This window comes from Pongo pygmaeus, chromosome 17 (assembly GCF_028885625.2).
Source record: "Pongo pygmaeus isolate AG05252 chromosome 17, NHGRI_mPonPyg2-v2.0_pri, whole genome shotgun sequence".
Lineage (NCBI taxonomy): Eukaryota > Metazoa > Chordata > Mammalia > Primates > Hominidae > Pongo > Pongo pygmaeus.
In genome coordinates, this window is record NC_072390.2 from 36,553,459 (window position 1) to 36,576,599 (window position 23,141).

The 23,141-nt window shown below is 42.7% G+C and overlaps 1 protein-coding gene across 2 annotated transcripts in view; it reads left to right on the forward strand.

The window, feature by feature from the left end:
* Positions 1-19,483, forward strand: part of GATA6 (GATA binding protein 6) — a 32,437-nt gene extending 12,954 nt beyond the window's left edge. For both annotated transcript variants that reach the window (XM_054460358.2, XM_054460359.2), the window contains exons 5-7: positions 316-403; positions 499-602; positions 18,160-19,483. In XM_054460358.2, the coding sequence (XP_054316333.1) occupies positions 316-403; positions 499-602; positions 18,160-18,327 (360 nt within the window). In that variant the 3' untranslated portion in view covers positions 18,328-19,483. The remainder of the gene's footprint in view (positions 1-315; positions 404-498; positions 603-18,159) is intronic.
* The last annotated feature ends 3,658 nt before the right edge of the window (positions 19,484-23,141 follow it).

Below are 23,141 nucleotides of genomic sequence, written 5' to 3' on the forward strand. Positions count from 1 at the left end.
CCACCTCCTGGGTTCAAGTGATTCTCCTGCCTCAGCCTCCCAAGTAGCTGGGATTACAGGCATGCGCCACCACGCCTGGCTAATTTTTGTATATTTAGTAGAGGCGGGGTTTCATCATGTTGGCCAGGCTGGTTTCAAACTTCTGACCTCAGGTGATCCGCCTGCCTCGGCCTCTGAAAGTGTTGGGATTACAGGCGTGAGCCACTGCACCCGGCCGCCAAATTCTTTTAAATGAGAGCTTTTAGTGCCAATGTTGGGTCTTTGGTTTTTCTTCAATATAATATTAAATTTATGGCCTATGTGAAAATTTTTTAGGTGCCCAGACCACTTGCTATGAAAAAAGAGGGAATTCAAACCAGGAAACGAAAACCTAAGAACATAAATAAATCAAAGACTTGCTCTGGTAAATATACTAAAATGACGTTTGACTGTAAAGTATTTGCCAACCTTAGCAGTAGAGCATATGTATATTTATAAGGTTTATTTTGACTGTTGCAGGTAATAGCAATAATTCCATTCCCATGACTCCAACTTCCACCTCTTCTAACTCAGATGATTGCAGCAAAAATACTTCCCCCACAACACAACCTACAGCCTCAGGGGTAAGTGTTAAAACAGCATAGACTCCTAAATTACTGGGCTGCTCTCTAGTAAATTATCTCAAATTTTATCTTATCTGGTAGTACAATAATCTAAACCAACAGTTCAGTTTAGTTAGTTGATACCTAAGAATAGTTTTTAGAGGAAATTACATTTAAATGTCAACAAAATGACAAACTTAAGTACTTTACAAACCTCTTAATTAAGATCGGTATCATTTTTTTTTATGGTTAAATTAACCTAAGTAAAAGCAAGAAGTTTTGGTTTAAAGCGTTTGAAATTGTTTTATTTCCAGGTTTTTATCAGAGTTGCTATATATATTATATGTGTATATTTATGTATTTCCAATGTAGATCATAAGAACTATGAGGCCAGTGGTTTCATAGATTACAGTGCCCGTAACAATTAAGTAGCTTTTGTTTATCCTATCAATTCCAGCCTTTTTTTCTTTCTTTATCATCCACCCAAAGCAAAGCTCATCATAAAGTGTTATGTGCTGCTGTATTCACTGATTGCCTTTGCCCAATTGTGTTCTTGCTGGGAGAGCTTGCCTTCTTCTAATGCACCTTAATTGTACCGGGGTTTATTTCAGCTACGACAAAACCTAGGAGTGATTTGTGCCACTTGGACAGGAGATGCCTGGGTCTTCATGAGGATCACAGACTTAGTTTCTTGTAAAGCTGTGACCAAAACTCAGTTTGCCTCAAGTAAAGAGCATTTTCCCACCCTAATGTTTCCCAAATTTACCCGGAATGCCCTTCTAAAAAATACTGGGCCTTCCCTCAGACCTCATTGAGCTCCAAGGCAGGGCCTCCGGCAAGCAGGACTTTAAAATGTGTCCTTGTGACCCTTGGGACTACACTGAGACTAGATTAGGACTAAACACCAGCATTTAAATGCCTATTTACTTAGTAATTGTTTTCTACATTTAGTTTTCTCCTGAAATTATTTGGGGTACTTTAAAATACTACAGATTCCTGGGCCCCACCCTGGATTTTCCAAGTCAGAGTCTCTGGGTGTGGGGCTTGGATATCTGTTTTTGAACAAGTGCCCCAGGTGAAATTGGAACTACTGCCCCGGAGGTGTTTGGGAACCACAGACCTGGTTTCTTTCCACTGTATTTTTACTGGCTTTAACAAACAAAAATTAAATATTTAAAACAAAATGTTTAAACTGTGCTTAAAATTATATTTGATATTTTTCTTTGTCCTCCGACCCAAATTCTTTTGAGCTTTTTCTGTAATGAAACAAAACGTGTTTTCAGAGTTTCACAAGGGAAGAAGCCTTTTAGTTGTTTTTTTTTTTGCAGACTCATGGTAAAGAATGTTTCTAGGCTTTATAAAGGTGGACTCCATGCTACGGTGTTGTGTTTTACAGGCAGGTTAGATGTAACTGAGGATTGAAAGTGGTAAATAGAACATGTTTCTTGGGAAATGAAAAGATTATTTAAAAATAATAATTTTTTTTTTGAGGCTGAGTCTTGCTGTCACCGAGGCTGGAGTGTGCAGTGGTGCAATCTCGGCTCACTGCAACCTCCACCTCCCGGATTCAAGCAATCCTCCCACCTCAGCCTCCCGAGAAGCTAGGATTACAGGCATACACCAAGTCACCTGGATAATTTTTTTCGTATTGTTAATAGAGACGGGGTTTCACCATGTTGGCCAGGGTGGTCTCAAACTCCTGACCTCAAGTGATCCACCTACCTCAGCCTCCCAAAGTGCTAGGATTACAGGCATGAGTCACCGTGCCTGGCCTAAAAATATCCTTTATTATGCCCTAGTCCTCAGGAGCAATATGTAGCTGGAGGCGAAACAATTTGGTTTTCTAAAGCAGGGAGGGAGCTGGGTCTCTCCTAGCTGAAATAAGGACTGCCGCCAGCTCCAAGTCACTTTTGTTGTTGGTACAGTCCAGCTTAAATGTGGCAAAAAGACTAATTTGAATGATAAATTGCACTGAAGTCGATATATACCCACAATGGGCTTCGGGGACTTGGAACCATTGTGGGTGGAGTCTTGTGATTTTGTGATGTAAAATTTCACAATTGGCTATTAGCAAGTCCTATCAGTTGCCGTCCAGGGAAAGGAGTGAAAAGGCAGTGAAAAGGGCCATGGTCTGGCTAGAAGAAGGGCCTTGGGAGTTTCATCTCTGGTCCTAGGTTTATTTTCCCAGAATCTCTCACCTGGGACAGAGCAAATGGAGGTGGCTTGCTGGTCAATGCCCTTCAGGGGAAAGATCAGTTCCCCACCAGAGGCCAGGAGGCAAAGCAACAAGGATGTTAAGGATGGAGTTTGAGAGTACTAGCTTCATACCAGGTCTTCAGCTGCAAGCTTCCATCCCTGCGGTAGTCTAGGCAGCCTCCACGGGGACTGAGAAGCTGGGAGTGGCTGGTGTGAGCTGTAGCCAGGGGGCATCTCTCCGAGCTCTCCAGCCTCTGGGCTGCCTCCAGCCTCTGGGCTGCGCTGCAGAAACGCTGACTGCAATTACCAGGGCAGGGGGTAGGGTTGCCGGCCTGCCTACCAACCTCCCCAGTTCCCCAGGGACTGACTCCTGGCCTTGTTCTGAGGGCACACGGCTGGTGCCTGGGCTTGCAGGGTTTTATTTCATGGATGTCTCCAAAAGTCTCTACCTGCTGTGGCCATTGTGGGGAAACAGCTACTCGTCTGCTGGCTGCCTTTGGAAGCTGTCCCCGTGTAAGAATACCTGTAGTAGGCTTGAGTGGTTTCCCCAGGTTGTTTTCATGGCGTGCCCGCGTATGACCGTGGATCCCTTAGCACTTTTTGATGTCCTCTCTTGGTGGGCTGAGCCTTCATGTGTATGGCATGGCTCATGTGGCAGCCGAGTAGCTGTGAAGAGTCTGCTGGAGGAGCCATCTGTGAGCAGCTGGTAGAAGCATTTTTAAAAGGTGGCTGTGTTGACAAAGGTGTGTCATTTTCCCATTTTGGTCACAGTGCATGATGTTAGAGGGCAGCTGGCTTTGTGACTGATTGCCTGTAGGATTTTGTGAAATGCTGTGGGTGAAGAAAATAACAGATCCACATAGCAAGGTTGTATCTGGTGTTTACAAAGTATATGTATTACATACACAGCACCAAGGTTGGCTTGGAGTTTAAGCCTCCTAAGGTAATGCGTCCACCCCACGGATCTCCAGCGCTCCCTGTGACTGACTGGTAGAAATTAGTAGTGCAGGGTGACCCTAGTTTGGGGCCACGGAGCTACAAAGCAAAGGGCGATCTCAGGCACACTCCCAGCAGAAGATGGAACTGGGGGCCACATGTCCCTCCATTTAGAGATGTAAGTAGCAGTATCACTGCCTTTCTCTAATGACTGTGAGTTATAGCAAGGAAGTAAAAAACTGTTTCAGAGTCCCATATGAAACATGCTGTTTACTTTAATTCCCCATTGAAAAATCAGTTGTAGAAGATCACCGGTAGGCATTCCCAGCAGGCTTATTTTAAGTCCTGGGACATGACAGCAACAGGGTTCTGACCTGCCTTTCACGTGGCCATTTAAGTGATGGCACCAGGACCTTAGCATGACACAGAGTCCTGAGCTCTCTTGGCCAGGGCGAAAGGAGCCACAGGAGCTGAGTATTGTGGAAGGGGTCTATCGTGGTTGTCTGCTTCTGGGAGAGGGGGCTCCAGGGCTCCTCTCCCCTAGCAGGAATGAAGGTGTGGGCATAATTCCTAGTGCACGGCATTCTTCCAGGATAAGTTGTCCTAATGCCACGAAAATTTTTGTGCTGCCCCGAAGCCTCATGTCTTAGCTTTATATACTTGTTAATCTGTGCTTTCATGAGAGCTGTGTCTGGGCAAAAAGGAGACATTCCTTCAGATAAGAGTCAGCAAGTCAATGACCTCGCCACCTTATGACTCAGTTTCTCTTGGTTATAGGCTGTGCGTGTGCTGGAGGCACAGGGAGGGCAGTGTGTTTCTGTCTGAGATCAGGAGGACTCACGGTCATGCAGCCCTGCTTAAAATATTGCCTGTTTTTTTCTTTTGAAATTATTTTTGTTTATTAAAAATGTATGTTAAACTTAAATTTTTGATAGATGGTTATTTCTGTGGCAAAAATAGTCTTTCTGGCTAAGAATTTTCTTATCCATGCAGATTTACTAAAAAATGTATATTTAGTTGATTTAAATAGATATCAGATTTTCTTTGGGCTGGGTGCGGTGGCTCACCCTTTTAATCCCAGCACTTTGGGAGGCCGAGGCGGGTTGATCACCTGAGGTCAGGAGTTCGAGACCAGCCTGACCAACATAGAGAAACCCCGTCTCTACTAAAAATACAAACTTATCCAGGCACGGTGGCGCATGCCTGTAATCCCAGCTACTCTGGAGGCTGAGGCAAGAGAATCTCTTGAACCCTGGAGTTGCAGTGAGCTGAGATTGCACCATTGCACCCCAGCCTGGGCAACAAGAGCGAAACTCCATCTCAGAAAAAAAAAAAAAAAAAAAAAATTTTCTTTGGCTTTTATTCTCTATGGATTGTAAGAATACTAAAATCTTTTTTTTCTTGAATTCCGTTTATTGACTGAATTGTATTTTATATATATTTTTTGGTTGTTATTTAGGAGAGAAACATGGTAATGTTCTATTTCTGCAATAAGATTTAATAAGTAGTCCACAAATGGTCCTACTCCTCCTATTTCTCCTCCTATAACTCAAAATTTGTAAAACTGGAGGATACTTTATAGCTCAATCCCCAAATTTTATAGATAAAAAGTTTTTTTCTTAATTTCTTTTGTAATAGGGATTAATTTGGAGATGAAATTAGCAATAATATCTGAAAATGGCAGCTACAGAAAAAAAAGAAATTAGCAATAAGACAATGTCTGAGAACAAGGAGTCACTGAACATATTTTGCCTGCCTAAAAATACTTTCAATAAATAATTACTTTAAAAATTAGACCAGGTGCAGTGGCTCATGCCTGTAATCCCAGTTCTTTGGGAGACTGAGGCTGGAGGATCACTTGAGACCAGGAGTTTGAGATCAGCCTGGGCAACATAGCAAGATTCCTGTCTCTATTTCTATTTTTGAAAAAAAATGTAAACCCTATTTAAGTTAATATTAAAACTACCAATATAATATTGAAATCATCATTAAACACAAAGTGTTGAAGTTAAATGGAGAGATAAATATATATGACCAGCCCTTGCTTTGCTGGTCTTTGTTCCATTTGAGTAAAAAAAAGTGCCACATCTGGAATTGTTTAAAACATGGAGGTGGTAGGGGTGGGTGGAGAGAGACAGATATAGACGTAGATCTTACTACTGTTCAGATTTGGACGTGCTTTAAAGGAGTGATAACGAGTTGGAGATGGCTCCACAGAGTAGAGGAAATTAAAATTAGTTAGGATTTTTGCAGGGGAAAAATTGGGATAGAGGTATCCAGGAAAGAAGAAGGCATAGGAATCTTTGGAGCTGAAGGGAAATAGTTAGTTCATTGTGGCTGGAGTGTATAGGGTGTAAGAAGCCAAAGGCAGAAAGTGAGGCTGGTAGAATGGGTGGAAAGTAGATACTTGAAAATATTTCAAATCAACGATGGACTTTACTTAAATCCTGCTTCGGTGACAAACGTGTTTTCTGTCTGTACACTGGAGTCCAACAATTAGGACCTTCTTACTGGAGGGTTCTGTATTTTGATAATTGATGTAAACAAATGTAGCATGCTCCTGCTTGTCAAGTTTACAAGCAGAGTTTCCTCCTCACAATTAGGGAGGAAAAACATCTGCCAGCTGATTCTATGCGCTGACCTTCTTTAGGTCTGCACTGTAATTTCTCTGCCTCCAGGGATTCTGGGGGCAGGATGGTTGGAGTGGCTGCCTGGTTACCTCTTTACCTCTTTGAATGGAAACATGTTAGACATGGTGTATTAGGGATAGGAAATGTGTTTCCTCACCTTTGTGGGGCATTGCTGGTGATATACAACTTCCACAAAGAGAGGTGGACAATAGACTGAGAGATAGAGACTTAGGTTCCTCGCCGGCTGCATCTGGGCCTGGATGGGTGGGCCTTAACCACTCTTTTGGTCTGTTTCTTGCTAGTAAATAGGCGTCATCGTTCCCGTCCCCTGTGTGCTTCTGGGACGCTGTGTGCTTAGCTAGACCTGTTTCCCTACCGTACTCACTCCTGAGCTGCGTGGTCGTTTGAAGGAGTTAGGCACCCATAAGTGCTTGTGGCCAACAGCAGTGATCTAGGGACTGACTCAAGATTATTTGATGTGCTCTATAAGGCCTCTGAAGAAAGCTTAGGCAGGTAAATATTTTAAATTTTTTTCATAGATTTTATTTCATATATAATATTTGCATCCTGTGGTGGAAATAGAAAAACACCTTAGTAGGTCCTGTAGCTTACTATGCATTTTCCAGTGGAGGGAGGATTCTTTATTAGCAGATTTACACTTCACCGTCTTTTTCTTCAAGTAATGGAATTATTTTTGATTTACTGTGCACTATGGTTGGTCACAAAATTATAGTTCCTGTGAAAGAGCTGAAAGGAACATTTGTGAAGGACTTATGTTGTGCTTATACTGTTAAGTTGCTCAGAGGAACCTATGAAGGCGAGCTCCGATGCAAGAGCCTGCTGGGGCTGGAGCAGAAAATTACTGCTTCATTTTTAATTTGAATATGCCACAGAGCTTCTAGAGGACTCGAGAGCTAAACAGTGGTGGGTTGGTCTTCGATTTTCTCATAGTGCTCTTGCTTTGAGGAAGTTTTTCCCTTTCCTATACTCGCTCACTTATAAGATAGTGAACATAGGGAGGCAGGAAATTAGTTTCTATCAGGTACCTTTTATGTACCAGGTGCTTTAGATACATTTTATTTTTTACTCCTCCTTCTAAGTGAGACGCAGAAGGTAAAGAACAGTTCCAAGGTCACGTGTCAAATTGAGACGCGTGGTTTCACGTTGGCCGCAGGTCTGGCTGATGTGGTCAGTGTTGTTGCCACTACAGCGTGTTAGATTAATATGCGATATTAGTTCATTTCTTTGAAATCTTCAGAGAGAAGAAAGAATGTTTTCTTAAGGAAATTTGACTAACTTCGATTAATAATTTTAGCATCACATATCCTCCCACTGAAACAGGTGGGAAAACAGTGTGAGAGAAGTTATTTGCTCTTGACCAAGAATGTATTTAAGACACTTAATGCAAATTTTCTTATCAATGTTATACTTAGAAATCAAATGTATAATGGTACTAAGAATATGGCAGTTGGGTAACATTAATTTAAAAATTTTTTAAAAAGTAGTAAAAATTACTTTTGTTGACATATCTAATGTGGTTATAACAAGGTTCTTTTAAGAGAAACACAAGATTGCCATACTGAAATCCTTCTAATGCTGCGATTTAAATCCATACACAAACAAATGCTAAGTTTTAGAACTTTTCAGAATGTTAAAATTGTCTTCAATGAATGTTTATGAAGAAACCACTGAAAAAGCATTTCTTAATTGTCAAGTGCCTAATTTTTTTTTCAGAGTCTATCGTCCAAAACACTCTCTTCTAAATGAGTAGCAAAGGGGTTAAAAAATCATTAATCTCCCAAAGGGTCTGTGAGAGAGTTGTGTGGTTAGGTATTATTATTGCCTCATTTATAAACCAAGATCCGGAGTGACTCCTTAAGGTCACAAAACAAGCCAGTGTTGAAGCCGGGACTGGAACCGACGTCTCCTGCCTCCCAGTCCAGGGCTGTTACCACTCCCAGGGAGTTGACCAATCATCACAGTTATTAATATCCCACTTGCCACATGCTACAACCCATGAACATAAATATTTTGTTGGCATTTTATCTTCGTGCTCCCTATGTGCCAGGCTCCCTTTCTTTCTACGTTCACAGCCCCTTCTAATAACTCAAGTTCTTGTCTGACCACATTGGCCTTCGCGTGAAAGTCACACGTCACCCCGGCAGGGAATGTTCAAGCATGTGGATTTGCATACTTTCATTCTGATCTCAAGGCTTTTTCTAGACTTCCCTTTTTTTAAATCTTGTGTGTGTGTGTGTGTGTGTGTGTGTGTGTGTGTGTGACAGGGAGGATGGTAAGAAGTAGTTTAAAAATGCATTGTGTGCTACATCAATATCCAATGGCTTTATACATTACGAAACAGTAAAGCTTTAAATTGTAACATATGTCCACATAATTTATCACAGAATTGTGGTTTACTTAATAAGTGACCCATTATCACTATCTGATAGCCAGAATACTGGATAAAGAAAAGAATAAGTGTGGGCAGAAGTTATTCACCATTTCTTATAGCCTCATCCCAGAACACAGCTTTTCTTTGCAAATTACAGATTCTTTGCAGTTTTCTCCCCATCCCCCCTCCCGCCGCACGCCTCTATAAGAATATACAAAATTGTCAGAAAACATGAAATAATGTTACGGGAAAACATGGCCAAATTTAAGAAATCTGGCTTAGATTGCTCTGAAAGGTTATTGCTAAATGAATCTTCGAAGAAAACGAATTCCTTTACTGGAACAAAAGTAATTTATTATGCATTTCATGGGTGTCTGCCAGAAGAGTTACTAGCAGTATGAAGATCCAGTGGATATGAATTAAGTACAATCTGTTAGTTCTGTTCATGTTTAGACCTACCTGTTAATTTTCTCTGAAATTTTAATAATTTTAAAAAAGCATCTCCAAAGACAGGTGTTGGCAATGTGACAATTCACCACTCAGCTACCCATCACATCAGGCTTTTTTAAAGGCCCAGTACTCAGAATTTGTGAGACTGAGCACAAAGACATTATTTTATTGACCTCATATTTTAAGAATGATTTGAACAAATACATAACTAGGCATTGATTTTAATGTCCTGTTGGGGTCTTATGAGTAAACGGTTCCAAGTCAACATCTGACGATGCTTAAATCATGATCCGACTTGATGGTGTGCTGCCTGTTTTGGTTGTTGGCCTGGCACAGTTTCACCAGAGCTGGGCCACATGCTGCAGAACCATATTTTTATTTTATTAAACACGAGTATTTTACATTTAAAGCTCTCATTAAATTTAGTTGCTTGATTCGTGGTGAAGCCTGAATATGGTCAAAAGTTTATTCTGGGGGTTCACGGATTAGCAGCTGGGAGGAAACAGATTCCAGCAGCCAGGCGCTAGCTCCAGCTCTGTCTGTGTGAGTATAGCAAGCTGCCAAGGTTCTGTAAAGCCTCTGTTTTCCTCCTTCTACTAAAGGGGAAAAGTAATTCCTACCATCTGGTCCTTAGGAGTATTGTGTAGAGTGAGTGGGAGATGCCTGGAGACCTCTTTGAAGTTTAAGAAGAATAGCACTACTTAAATACGGATCTTGGAAGTTAATAGTGATCAGCTTTATTTGCGTGGCATTTTTTTTCATCCCAAGATATTAGAATAAGATCCTCACTTTCTTAATGGGGAAATTTAGAGATGTAGAGTTATTGTGTTAAGAAAGTAACCACATTTTAGAGATTTGTATTTCACTGATAGCAAATTTTTTATTCCTTCTGATACTTAGTACTTTCCTAATGCTTTTTGTGGTTTAAGTGCATTGTAAATGCTTCTTGGTATGTTTTCTGTAATTAAGATGGAGAGATTAAGATGCTCATCCATCTCCTGAAAAGTCAGTTTTGTTATAAAAATTAAGATCATAATTCACCAGGTTTTAAATCTTGCCTCAGGATTCTGTCCCACTTAATTTGAAGATTAGAATAGTGTAATTCATTCTGATTCATTTAGAAGATAAGCTTTTTCTTTAGGGTCCTCATTGACTTCAAGTTGTGGGACAAACCCTCTCCCTTGCAATTTATATTTGTACATCAGTATTTTGGTGATAATCCCAGAGTACTTATAAAGTTTGGCGCCTTTCTTCACCACAACATGCTTGCTGTTGAGTGTGCACAGATACATAAAGCAATTTGCTCTTTTGTCCAGAATAGATTACGTGCATAGAATTGCTTTCGTCTTCTTGAAAAGGGAAGCATCCCTTGGTGTGGCTATAACCTTGCCTACTCAGGCCTAGAAGGGGCAAGAGGGGTAGGGGTTGGGGCAGAGTGGGAGAGCAGCCGGTGAAATTTCCAGTAAGGAATTTGTTTGCCGAATTAAATGTACAAAACTATTCTGCTGAATAGTTAGGTCATCAGTTGAGGTGACGGTGACTCTCTAGAGAAAAGGTGTCCATGTTCTTTTGTTTTATTAAGCTGTTAAGAATTTGAGAGTTTCATTGTGATTGGTTTTCACATGTCCTGGTGGAGACAGAATCTGTGTGTGTTCGTGTGTCTTTCATGTGTGACCTTCTAAACTATTATTGTCACTTTGTGTCTGGTCCTCTGTTACCTCTAGCCAAACTGAAATGATCGTAGTTTATATAGTGGAAGTTACGATTTGCAGGAAAGCATTTCCCCTTTGTTGGAATTTATACAAAGTTTTTAATTCCCCTTTTGAGGAAGGCAGCTATAAAGCACCACAGGAGTCTAACCTAGAGGTTACAAAAGCAGAGAAGAGCTTTGGCAGTGAGGGACGGCTGGCTTCCCCTCACACAAGAAAAAGCCGTAAGCACAATCTCACTCAGATGTGTAGGAAGGACGGATCAGAGGCTGGGGGAGCCGACAGTCTGCCTTGCAGTGAAGGAGGCATGTGATCACCATCAAAGTCTTCTGCTCTGCGAAGGATCACACAGTCGTCCTTCAGCCTGCCTGGGGGGCAGTGTTTTCTTTCTTCAGACCGAAACTGCATGAAGAGAGATTCCAGCAAGGAAGATAGAGCATGCCCCGTACACTCCTCTGGTTTTCTTCCTCAAAAGAAATTTATGCATGTAATCCACAAGCCGAAGAACCCATGTTTTTCTTTGGAAAAGGCTACGCCCTTTCAGGGTTTCCTTTTCTCGGCTGTGTTGCCTTCCCATCAGAAGCTGTCTCTTGCCCTCCCCATTATGGGATGTGCGAAATGAAGGAAAACAAAGAGAGACACTGCTGGGCATTTGTCTCCATGAGTTGATCCAATCAGAAATCTTTGACTTTTCAGATATGTGTCCAAAAATGAGTGAAGGCTCCTCACAGGGAAAAAAAAAAAAAAAAATTTCAGGTGATCTAAAGATGAACTGTGGCTACTTCTCAGGCTAGCGGATATTTTCCATGTCCCAATCTGTAGCAGCCCAAGCTCTCCCTGAAGTCATTTACTCCTTTTAGAGGGAGTTTTCCAGCCCAGCTGCTCTGCCTGTCTCCCACCTAACCCGGCCAGCTTTCGGTGCTAAGCCCAGGCTGGGTCTGGCCCTGATAACACATTCTTTCAACAGGAAGTGCCTCCATTTTCAGTTGTCTGTGGGAGGGTGGAGGGCAGATAAGCCTTGAATGGAAACACAGAGCCGATTTCTGCTCCACCCTCCTTGCACTTTGATCAGGGAGAGAGCAGGGACCTCCGCCTGGCCTGTGCTGCCTGCCCAAAGGAGGGAGGATGGTTGAGCTGTGGGCATTCCGGAGCTCCCCCTCCCTTTTGTTCAGGAACGTTTGTTTAGGTTGGTCTAGGTTAGTGAAGTGCCTGCTTTTGCTGGGTTGTGATGTCTGCGATCTGAACTAAAGTCCTTTAAAGGGTTGAATTATTTGTGGGAAAATATATTAACCAACTGAAATTTATACGTGTGTTTGTATGTGTGTGTATTAGGTCCAGGATCATAGTACATTTTTCTCTGATTTCCCCCCACCCCCCGCCCCACACACATTGTATTGATTCTCAGTAGGCAGCTCTTGACAATCATCTGTGAGGGAAAGGGACTTAAAAGATGAACAAAAACAGGACAAAGCCAGGCTTCTTGAGAAGAGTCGCTGTGCCAACTCTGAACGCCTTCTGCTTTTAGAATATTGGTTTAGAGGCCGGGCATGGTGGCTCATGCCTGTAATCCCAGTACTTTGGGAGGTCGAGGCAGGCGGATCACTTCAGGTCAGGAGTTTGAGACCAGCCTGGCCAATATGGTGAAACCCTAACTCTACTAAAAATACAAAAATTAGCCGAGTGTAGTGGTGGGCACCTGTAATCCCAGCTACTCTGGAGACTGAGGCAGGAGAATCACTTGAACTCGGGAGGCGGAGGTTGTAGTGAGCCGAGATCCCACCACTGCACTCCAGCCTGGGCGACAGAGTGAGAGAATATCGGTTTTGAGAGCTGAAGTTATACTGATGCATGGAGCTGACGTGTTGGTTGTTTTAACTTGTATAGAACTGTGAGATTCACATGTGCATGGCTGGCCAGGCCCTGGCCTATGCCAGGTGGCAGGGAGATGATTTCAGGGGCGGATGGGGGCCCTTCTGACCCGCCCTCCTGTTAGTGCCCCGACTCTGGTTCCCTCCTATTTTTTCGAGCCACTTTCTGATCCCATCAAGGTTGGCTTGTCCCCTTAAGTGCCTTGTGTTTCTGGTACTCATGTCTTCTATTCATCCCCAAAGTTTATTAGGTTGGTGCAAAAGTAATTGTGGGTTTTGTCATTACTTTCAATGCCAAAAACGGCAATTACTTTGGCACCAACCTAAATAGATTTACTATGCAATTCAATTTAAGTATTCAAAGAAAAATAGTCAAAGGAAGGTATAGATGGCTAATAGACTTGGGCCTCTCAGCTAGTCCCCTGTTTCTCCCCTCCTCCCAGGGGACCTTTGTAATACTTACACATGTGCATGGATAAATTGCAGTTATGACGTGTAATTCATATCTTACTGTTTTTCACTTAACATGGTATTACAGGATTTTTTCCATTTTGCTCCATGATCTTATTATTTTTAATAATTGCATAATAGTTCATTGAGCGGATGTGCCCTGCTTTTCTAAACCGTTCCCATATTATTAGACGTTAGATTGTTTCTATAGTTTCTACTATTAGAAGTAACCTTGCAACGGTTGGCTTCCTTTGCGGAGCCTTTCCCTTCTTTTGAATTATTTCCTTATAATACATTTCCAGAAGTGAAATTACTGGGCGAAGTAGGGTCTAAACTTCTGGATGGCTCTTGATATTGCAGCTAACTGCCTTCTGTAAGGTGGGTGTACCAGAATTTAGCCCCGCCAGCCATGAGTGAGGGGACTGGTGTTATGTAAGTAACATCAGCCTTTCTTTGCAGTATTTCATGTTTAAATATTATTATATCTACACATAAAATAAGGCTACAAAGCATTGGGCACAAGTACTTGCCCCATTTTTTTTCTGACAGGCTCAGCTATTGCTTTTAATTGCAAATGAGCAGATTTATTTTTAGGAGTGCATCACTCGTGGAATTTGAGGTCTGTCTGCGCTTTGATAGCAGGACTCTTGGCCTGCCAAATAGCTTAACATTTTGTCTGAAAAAAAGACAGGTTATTTTCGCCAATTGCTTTTGGGATTGTTATTCAGGTGTAAGAATAACATTCAGGGTGTTAACATTTCTTTAATGTGGGTTGTTGAAAAAGAGTCAATGAGTCACCAGGTGTGGTAGCTCATGCCTGTGATCCCAGCACTTTGGGAGGCTGAGGCAGGTGGATCCGTTGAGCTCAGGAGTTTGAGAACAGCCTGGGCAACATGGTGAAACCCCATCTCTACAAAAAACACAAAAATTAACTGGGCATGGTGGCACATGCTTGTGGTCCCAGCTATTCCAGAGGCTGAGATGGGAGGATCTCTTCAGCCCAGGAGGCGGAGGTTGCAGTGAGCCGAGATCACACCCAGTGCACTCCAGCCTGGATGACAGAGCAAGGCCCTATCTCAAAAAAAAAAAAAAAAAAAAGTAAAAAAGAGAAAGAGTCATGAGACTTTTGAATAGCTACAGAACACTTTTGATTTATTTTTGTGAAGAACTGTCAGTGACAGTTTGAATAGGGTCATTCTGGAGGTGGTTCCCTTTGAGCTCCGACTGTGTTCCCACTGCTTCTGCCTCTGCCTGGTGATGGGGTAACTTGCTTGGACTGAAGGATAGAATGAGGAGAATAAATTAGATCCAAGCCTCTTAACCTTAACAATAATAATTAGATAACAAGAGTAGCTTATACTGACATAATCTTTACTGTTCTCAGACACTGTTACAAGGGCTTTACATATATTAGCCAATTTAATTCTTTTTTTTTTGAGATGGAGTTTCACTCTTGTTGCCCAGACTGGAGTGCAGTGGTGCAATCTCGGCTCGCTGCAACCTGCCTCAGCCTTCTGAGTAGCTGGGATTACAAGCATGCTCCACCTTGCTCAGCTAATTTTTTTGTATCAGTAGAGACGAGGTTTCACCATGTTGGTCAGGCTGGTCTCAAACTCCTGACCTAAGGTGATCCACCTGCCTCAGCCTCCCAAAGTGCTGGGATTACAGGCGTGGGCCACCGCGCTTGGCCTAGCCAATTTAATTCTTGCAATAACCTTATGACATAGGTGCCTCTTTTTATCCCACTTAATGGGTGTGGAAACTGAGGCACACAAAGCTGTATGTCAGGCTTCTGGTTTACCTTTCCCACATGGTCTGTTCACTCTTTTGCTTCATCCTTCTGTTTTTCAGCTGGTTTTTCTTCTGAACAGGCCAGGTGACCGCCTCTCTTCATCCGTTCTGCCTCCCATTTTGAACATCCTTCTCTCGCCAATAACAATAGCTTCCCTTTATGGAATGTTTAACATGGCAAGGCACCTTGCCTTCGCTTTTACAAACATTAGCTCATTTAATTGTCGCAACCATCCCTGAGGTGGGAAATGTGAGGCCCCGGGCACAGAGGAGGCTCAGGGGGAACTGCACTCAGCAGGAGACTGAATCAGGACAGGACTTGAGAGTCCAAGCTGCTTCCCTTCCTCCTCATGCTCCTGTGCGGGCTGCCTTTGCTTCCTTGCCCAGGAGTCCTTGCCCTCTGCTATTCCTTTTCTGACTCTTGGTCTACCTTCCTGTCTCAGCCACTCATTTGTCATTCATGATAAGCAGCCAACAGTCGACTTTCTAATGTGTATGGATCTTGGCTCCCCACATAGCCTGGGAGCTCCTGGGGCAGTTGACTATCTTTCAGGCTCCTGGTCTAGTGTCTGGCTGTCACTTAGTGCTTTGCCAATATTTCTTTTTTTCTCTTCTTTTTTTTAATTTTTACTTTTTAGAGACAGGGTCTTGCTCTGTCCCTCAGGCTGGAGTGCAGTGACGCAATCATAGCTCACTGCAGCCTCCATCACCTGGGCTCAAGCAGTCCTTCCACCCCAGCTCCCCAAATAGCTGGGACTACATGCCCAGCTAACTTTTGTATTTTTTGTAGAGATGGGGGTCTCCCTATGTTGCCCAGGCTGGTCTCAAACTCCTGGGCTTAAGTGATCCTCCCTGCTCTGCTTCCCAAAGTGTTGGGATTAAAGGCACGAGCCACCGTGCCCAGCCTGCTTATGTTTCTTGTTGCTGGCTGTGGTGATGGTGACAGACCCCTTGGCTGTCTTGGCACTTCCCTGCCATTTGAGATGGGCTATTTCCTGGGCCAGTTCAGGACCCTCTCCATTTCAGAAAATAACACTTGTTTCAGTGAAGTCAGATTTAGTCAGAGGCATATGCTGATGTGCCTGTTTTCGAATAAGAAAATCAATGCAAAGTTGGATGTGACATATATCATTATAAGGAAGCTCACTCTAATAATTCCTTTCTAAATAAATAATTCTTTTGTAATTGAATATCATCCTTTTGCTTATTTCTTTGAGGGTTAAATCTGGATCCACACTGGATTTTCTTCTAGTGGAGTCTCTAGAATTAAGGGCTAAAGTTAATCACTCTGTTTATAAGTATAACCGAGTTCATGGCATTCAGTTCGTTGGACAGGATTATTTTAGCTCTTTCAGAATTGCCACAAGAATCCATCTGAAGCTTTAGACATCTCACTGATTTTGTGAAATTTGCTTTTTAATGCACCTAAAAGCCTCAGTTTAAGTCTTTACATTTGTGTTATATAAACAAAAGTTTGGGTGTGGGGCCAGTGTTGTTGCTGGATTTTCATAAAACCTCATTTCTGCTGGGAAAGGGAAGGAGTGGCTACCTGTGGAGGGGTTGGGTTTTGTCTGTCTGGTTGGGAGGAAGGAAGTTTGGGTGCTTAGACTTAGAGGGCTTGCTCGTCTGAAGTCCTGCCTCCCAGCCTCGTGCCCTTATGGTGAGGGTTGAGAGCAAACCAGATCTTGTTGGAAAACGAGTAGAGTTAGACCTCATTCACTTGCAGGCCGTGGAGGCTCGGCACACTTCCTTTCTGTTCCACCTGTGTCTGGTGCCAGAGAAATGGCTGTTTTAAGGATTTAATGGGATTACGTATGTAAAAAAAATTCTTTGAAAAGTACACAGTGTCCTACCTCTGTCAAATAACAAGTATCTGGTAATTTATAGAATGGAACCCTGAAAGCTTGGAAGGAATAAGAGCTCCTGAACTTTTAGAAGGAAAAAGGTGATTTTAAAAAGTACATGAATATGGCGAAATTTTTCAAAAAGCTTCTCAAAAGCAACTTTATTCAAACTGTTGTCTAAACAGATTTTAGTTATTTTGGTTTGATTTTACTAAATTATATGATGTTTCCTATTTGGCCTTTTTCTTGTGAATGGGAGGAATGGGTGGAACAGGGGAAAGGTGAACTTGTGCTTCAAGAAAGCATTGTGGCCGGGCACAGTGGCTCACGCCTGTAATCCCAGCACTCTGGGAGGCCCAGACAGGCGGATCACCTGAAGTCAGGAGTTTAAGACCAGCCTGGCCAACATGGTGAAACCCTGTCTCTACTAAAAATACAAAAATAGCCAGGTGTGGTGGTGCGTGCCTGTAATCCCAGCTACTCGGGAGGCTGAGGCAGGAGAATCACTTGAACCCAGGAGATGGAGGTTGCACTGAGCTGAGATCGTGCCACTGTACTCCAGCCTGGGAGACAGTGAGACTCTGTTTCAAAAAAAAAGAAAGAAATCATTGGCATGATCATGGCAGATAGAGGATGTTAGCATTTTCTTTATAACGTGGTCTGCTTCAGACATGGACCGTTCTTGTAAAGAATTAAGGTAAATGAGGTAGATTTTAAAACCTGTATATGCATAGGTTTATTTTCCATGAAGTCAGTGCTCAAAAATTTCACTTATCAGGGAATGTTGAACTGTGTAGCTTTTCTAAAAAGTCTAAAAAGACTTTGCCATCACTGGATAAGCCTTGTTAGAGGGGGGTGTGTGTGTGTGTGTGTGCACGCGTGTGCGCTCTGCATTTTCTCTTTGGAAATGATCAGGTTGTGTGTGCATCATTAATGCCTATTCACCCACACAGTGAGGTTTGTTTCAGTCAGAGATCTTAGAGCTTGGCACTTTTTACAAATAGGATTTCTTCAGCTCCCCTTCCTTTTGTCCAGCTTTGCATCTTGCCAGTGGCTCCTGCCCTGAGTTCTAAAGTTTCCAAGGCTTAAGTGGTCAGGTCAGTGGCACTGTGTGCAATGCAGGGAAAAGCCCCCACTTGCTGGGGACAGGGGATAGTAATGCCGGCCTCGTTTCCCCTGCCCTGGGTCTGCCCAGGAGCAGCTCTGGCCCTGGCTGCACAGACCCGTTCATTAGCTCCCATGTATTTCACTAGCAGGATTGTAACCGCCTCTCGCCTTCTCGTCTCTCCTCTGTGTCCCCCTCTTCTGCCAGGCGGGTGCTCCGGTGATGACTGGCGCGGGAGAGAGCACCAATCCCGAGAACAGCGAGCTCAAGTATTCGGGTCAAGATGGGCTCTACATAGGCGTCAGTCTGGCCTCGCCAGCTGAAGTCACGTCCTCCGTGCGACAGGATTCCTGGTGCGCCCTGGCCCTGGCCTGAGCCCACGCCGCCAGGAGGCAGGGAGGGCTCCGCCGCGGGCCTCACTCCACTCGTGTCTGCTTTTGTGCAGCAGTCCAGACAGTGGCGACTGCGCTGACAGAACGTGATTCTCGTGCCTTTATTTTGAAAGAGATGTTTTTCCCAAGAGGCTTGCTGAAGAGTGAGAGAAGATGGAAGGGAAGGGCCAGTGCAACTGGGCGCGTTGGGCCACTCCAGCCAGCCCGCCTCCGGGGCGGACCCTGCTCCACTTCCAGAAGCCAGGACTAGGACCCGGGCCTTGCCTGCTAAGAAATATTGAGAGAGATTTAAAAAAAAAGATTTTGCATTTTGTCCAAAATCATGTGCTTCTTCTGATCAATTTTGGTTGTTCCAGAATTTCTGCATACCTTTTCCACATCCAGATTTCATGTGCGTTCATGGAGAAGATCACTTGAGGCCATTTGGTACACATCTCTGGAGGCTGAGTCGGTTCATGAGGTCTCTTGTCAAAAATATTACTCAGTTTGCAAGACTGCATTGTAACTTTAACATACACTGTGACTGACGTTTCTCAAAGTTCATATTGTGTGGCTGATCTGAAGTCAGTCGGAATTTGTAAACAGGGTAGCAAACAAGATATTTTTCTTCCATGTACACAATAATTTTTTTAAAAAGTGCAATTTGCGTTGCAGCAATCAGTGTTAAATCATTTGCATAAGATTTAACAGCATTTTTTATAATGAATGTAAACATTTTAACTTAATGGTACTTAAAATAATTTAAAAGAAAAATGTTAACTTAGACATTCTTATGCTTCTTTTACAACTACATCCCATTTCTATATTTCCAATTGTTAAAGAAAAATATTTCAAGAACAAATCTTCTCTCAGGAAAATTGCCTTTCTCTGTTTGTTAAGAATTTTTATACAAGAACACCAATATACCCCCTTTATTTTACTGTGGAATATGTGCTGGAAAAATTGCAACAACACTTTACTACCTAACGGATAGCATTTGTAAATACTCTAGGTATCTGTAAACACTCTGATGAAGTCTGTATAGTGTGACTAACCCACAGGCAGGTTGGTTTACATTAATTTTTTTTAATGGGATGTCCTATGGAAACCTATTTCACCAGAGTTTTAAAAATAAAAAGGGTATTGTTTTGTCTTCTGTACAGTGAGTTCCTTCCCTTTTCAAAGCTTTCTTTTTATGCTGTATGTGACTATAGATATTCATATAAAACAAGTGCACGTGAAGTTTGCGAAATGCTTTAAGGCCTTCCTTTCAAAGCATAGTCCTTTTGGAGCTGTTTTGTACCTTTTATACCTTGGCTTATTTGAAGTTGACACATGGGGTTAGTTACCACTCTCCATGTGCATTGGGGACAGTTTTTATAAGTGGGAAGGACACAGTATTATATTTGAGATGGTAAGCATTTTGTTGGGATCAATGCTTAAAAACATTCTAGAAAGTTCATATTTTTTTTCTTTGTGAATGAAATATATTCTGGCCCAAGAACAGAGTGATTTGCTTTCAGTTTTTTCCTTTTGCAACGTGCCTTGAAGTCTCACTGGAGGTTGCAGACGTTACCCCCATCAGAAGATAGGTAGAAATGATTCCAGCAGCCTCTTTGTATTTTCTTCATTGTTGAGTAGATTTCAGGAAATCAGGAGGCTGTTTCACAATACAGAATGATAGCCTTTAACTGTGGCTCCCTGAGTGTACAGTATTTTTTACTTCTTTTCATGCACTTATTACAGTCATTCTATAGGGTTCAGTCTGAATCTTTCAAGAAAAGGAATGTCTTCCTTATTCCTGGTGAATGCTACTCTATGGAGGGACAGTGTCCATAGCCAGTGTGTGTGTGTATGTGTTTCTGGGGAATTCAGTAAGGCCCACATGCACCCTGATATCATAAGGTGGGCCAGGACAATGGTTAAGAGGGTTGGGTATGCAGGCAGATCACTAGGCTTCAAGTCCCTGCTTGGCCGTGGATAAGCTCTGTGACCTTGGGCAAGTTATCCAGCTCTCATCTTTCTAATATAAAATAAAGGCAAATAGTATATAAATCACAGGATTAAGTGAGATAGTCCATGCCAAGTGCTTAGCACAATACCTGGCACATATTAAGTACTAACTTGACTTTGAAAGAGAGTGGCATGATTTGCAACATAGGTCCTTTGAATAATGTCTGACTACCTGGAATATCAGAAGTTTATGGTCTGTAAGAGTCTGATGTCCTGTGGGTCACCTGTGCTTCTTCAACAAGGCCAAGAAGAGTGAAATGAGAGACTCCTTCTAATCCAGGGGGTTGCAGAAATGGAGGGAGGATGCATGAGAGCTGATTGTTTTATAATAGAACAAGGCTGTTCTGACAACAGAAGAAAATTATTATCCCCATGAACTGATGTCTGTTTTCCTCCCTCCTTTTATGGTTCTCATTACTTTGAGTGCTTTTTGTTGGGTTGGGAGTTGTTAAAATTAATATGGTTTGATTGGAAAATGAATTTTTCTTTTTGGGGCTTCCAAATGACCTTTTTTCTGGGATGATCTCAAATATTGCTCCTTCCAGTTCTAAAAATAATTCTAGTTTTTATGAAACAAATTGCAGTGGGCAGAAGACGGGGGCTTGTTGTAGCCTGTCCTAACACAATGAACTCCACTATCTGGGTTTTTAAATGATTACTTTCTTACCTACGATTGCATAAAGAAGAAGTTTGTTAAACACAATTTCAGCACTCTTCTCCCAGAGTATGACATGTGAAACTGAACACGACCCAATCATTTCTCAAAAGGGAATGCATTCAAATAGATGCTGCACCTCAGCTTAAAGAATCCCCAGACCGTGTATTGTGGGCTGTAGAATTTATGTCCTCTGTCACACATGGCTGATTTGAGGCCATCTTAAATAAGTGAAGGCTCTGTCTGGGGTCTCTCTTCAGGGTCACTTAATGTTGTTTCCTGGTGCTTATGGGAGGGTCAGGAAAGCAAAGGGAACCATTCCTTTCCCAGTGCAAATAAATTAACTTCTTGCTCATGTGAAATGTTTTTCACAGTCCTTGGAAATTTGATGTAATTTCAGATCATAGATAAATTGACTGCTTTGCTGGGAGGGCAACCCAGCGAGTCTTCAGTGCTGTGCCAGATTCCAGGGTGCGTTCAGGTTGGAGCAGTGCAGTGGGGAGAAAGGTGGCAGGCAGAAGCAAATATTTTCAGAATCAGGCAGTGCTGGCTTATTAAGATGCTTTTTTCCTCTCTCTCTCTCTCTCTCTCTCTCTCCCTCCCTCCCTCTCTCTTTCTTTTTCTCCCTTTCTTTTTCTTTCTTTCTCTCTTCCTTCCTTCCCTTCCTTCCTTCCTTCCTTCCTTCCTTTCTTTCTTCCTTTCTTTCTTTCTTTTCTTTCTTTTTCCTTCCTTCCTTCCCTCCTTCTTCCCTTTCTTTCTCTCTCTCTCTCTCTCTGTCTCTCCCTCCCTCCCTCCCTCTCTTTCTCTTTCTTTCTTTCTTTCTTTGAGACAAAGTCTGGCTGTGTCACCCAGGCTGGAGAGCAGTGGCACAATCATAGGTCACTTGCAGCCTCAACTTTCTGGGCTCAAGTGATACTTCCCCTTCAGCCTCCCAAAGTGCTAGTATTATAGGCGTGAGCCACTGCACCTGGCTAAAATGCATTTTGTTTCTGGGTTGAAATACTAGCAAGTCAGTGTGGCAATACTAGTTATCTTCTGTTGCTTGGGAACTCTAATTGGCAGTCAGATATGCTTTGATTATTTTAAATGGGAAACATATTAATAAACTTGCTAGACCAAATCTTTCAGAACAGGGTCTGTGGGAAAAAATGTGGTACCTACAGGTCTGGCTGCTTGAGGCCCCTGGATGGATTCTGTGTGGCTGAGCCTTCAGCAGCTGCATTCTGAGAAGGCCACTTTGCTTATGACCTTCTGGTGGGGCTGGGATCAGGCAGGAGAAGGTGACAGACATCAGTAGGACAGGCAGAAGAGGAGTCAAAGCGTGTTTTCAGTTGGTTCAACTTCAAGATAAAGGATGCCAGAAAGTCTTAGTTTATAGGGACTTTGGATAAATATATTGTGGTTAATAGTTCCAAATTGCTTCTAAGGAAAGTTAGGACGTTGCAGGTGTGTGTCTGCACCTCTGAGACTCGTGTCAGAGCAAGCACCCATGCTCCTCTGAATATTCTCCAGCATATTCCAAGTCTGCACTAGGGAACCAGTGTGACGGCGGGTGCTTCACTGCTCTTGCCGCCTGGTAGCTGTCACAGGGAAGTGACCATTACACAGTTGATGTCACTATTTTGACTCAAGAGATACTTATTTTGCTTGGTGGCTTTTTTTTTTTTTAAAGAAAGAACATTTAAAAATGACTAAAATATAGTTATTAAAGAATATTTAATGAGGAGAGGTGCTTATATTTCAGTTATCAGTGGTCTGTCTGTCAAAATAATCATCTACATATCCTATAGCTTTGGGGCAAGTTGTTTGCTCTCTCTGGATCTCAGTAGCCAAAAAATGGCGAGATCGGGCAGTTGGGGTCTAGAAGGTCCCTTCTATCTGCGTTTATATCCCTCAGTCCCATGGGCAGACTGTATGCAAGGTGATGGCAGGTCTGTGGCTGAGTTTGAGGGGCTCGCAGGGACCCTCTGTGAGTAAGGAGGCTGGTAGATTTACAGTCTCCTCTCTTCCTGTCTCCTCCCCACCTCAGATCTGATCTCTGGAGGCCAAGTCCTCCCATAACCTTAGGCCAAAGAGGGTGAGAGTTGCAGTCATTTTCATGAACCCAGGGGTTTAGTAAGGGCTGCCACTGCTCCCTAACGCTGAACCTG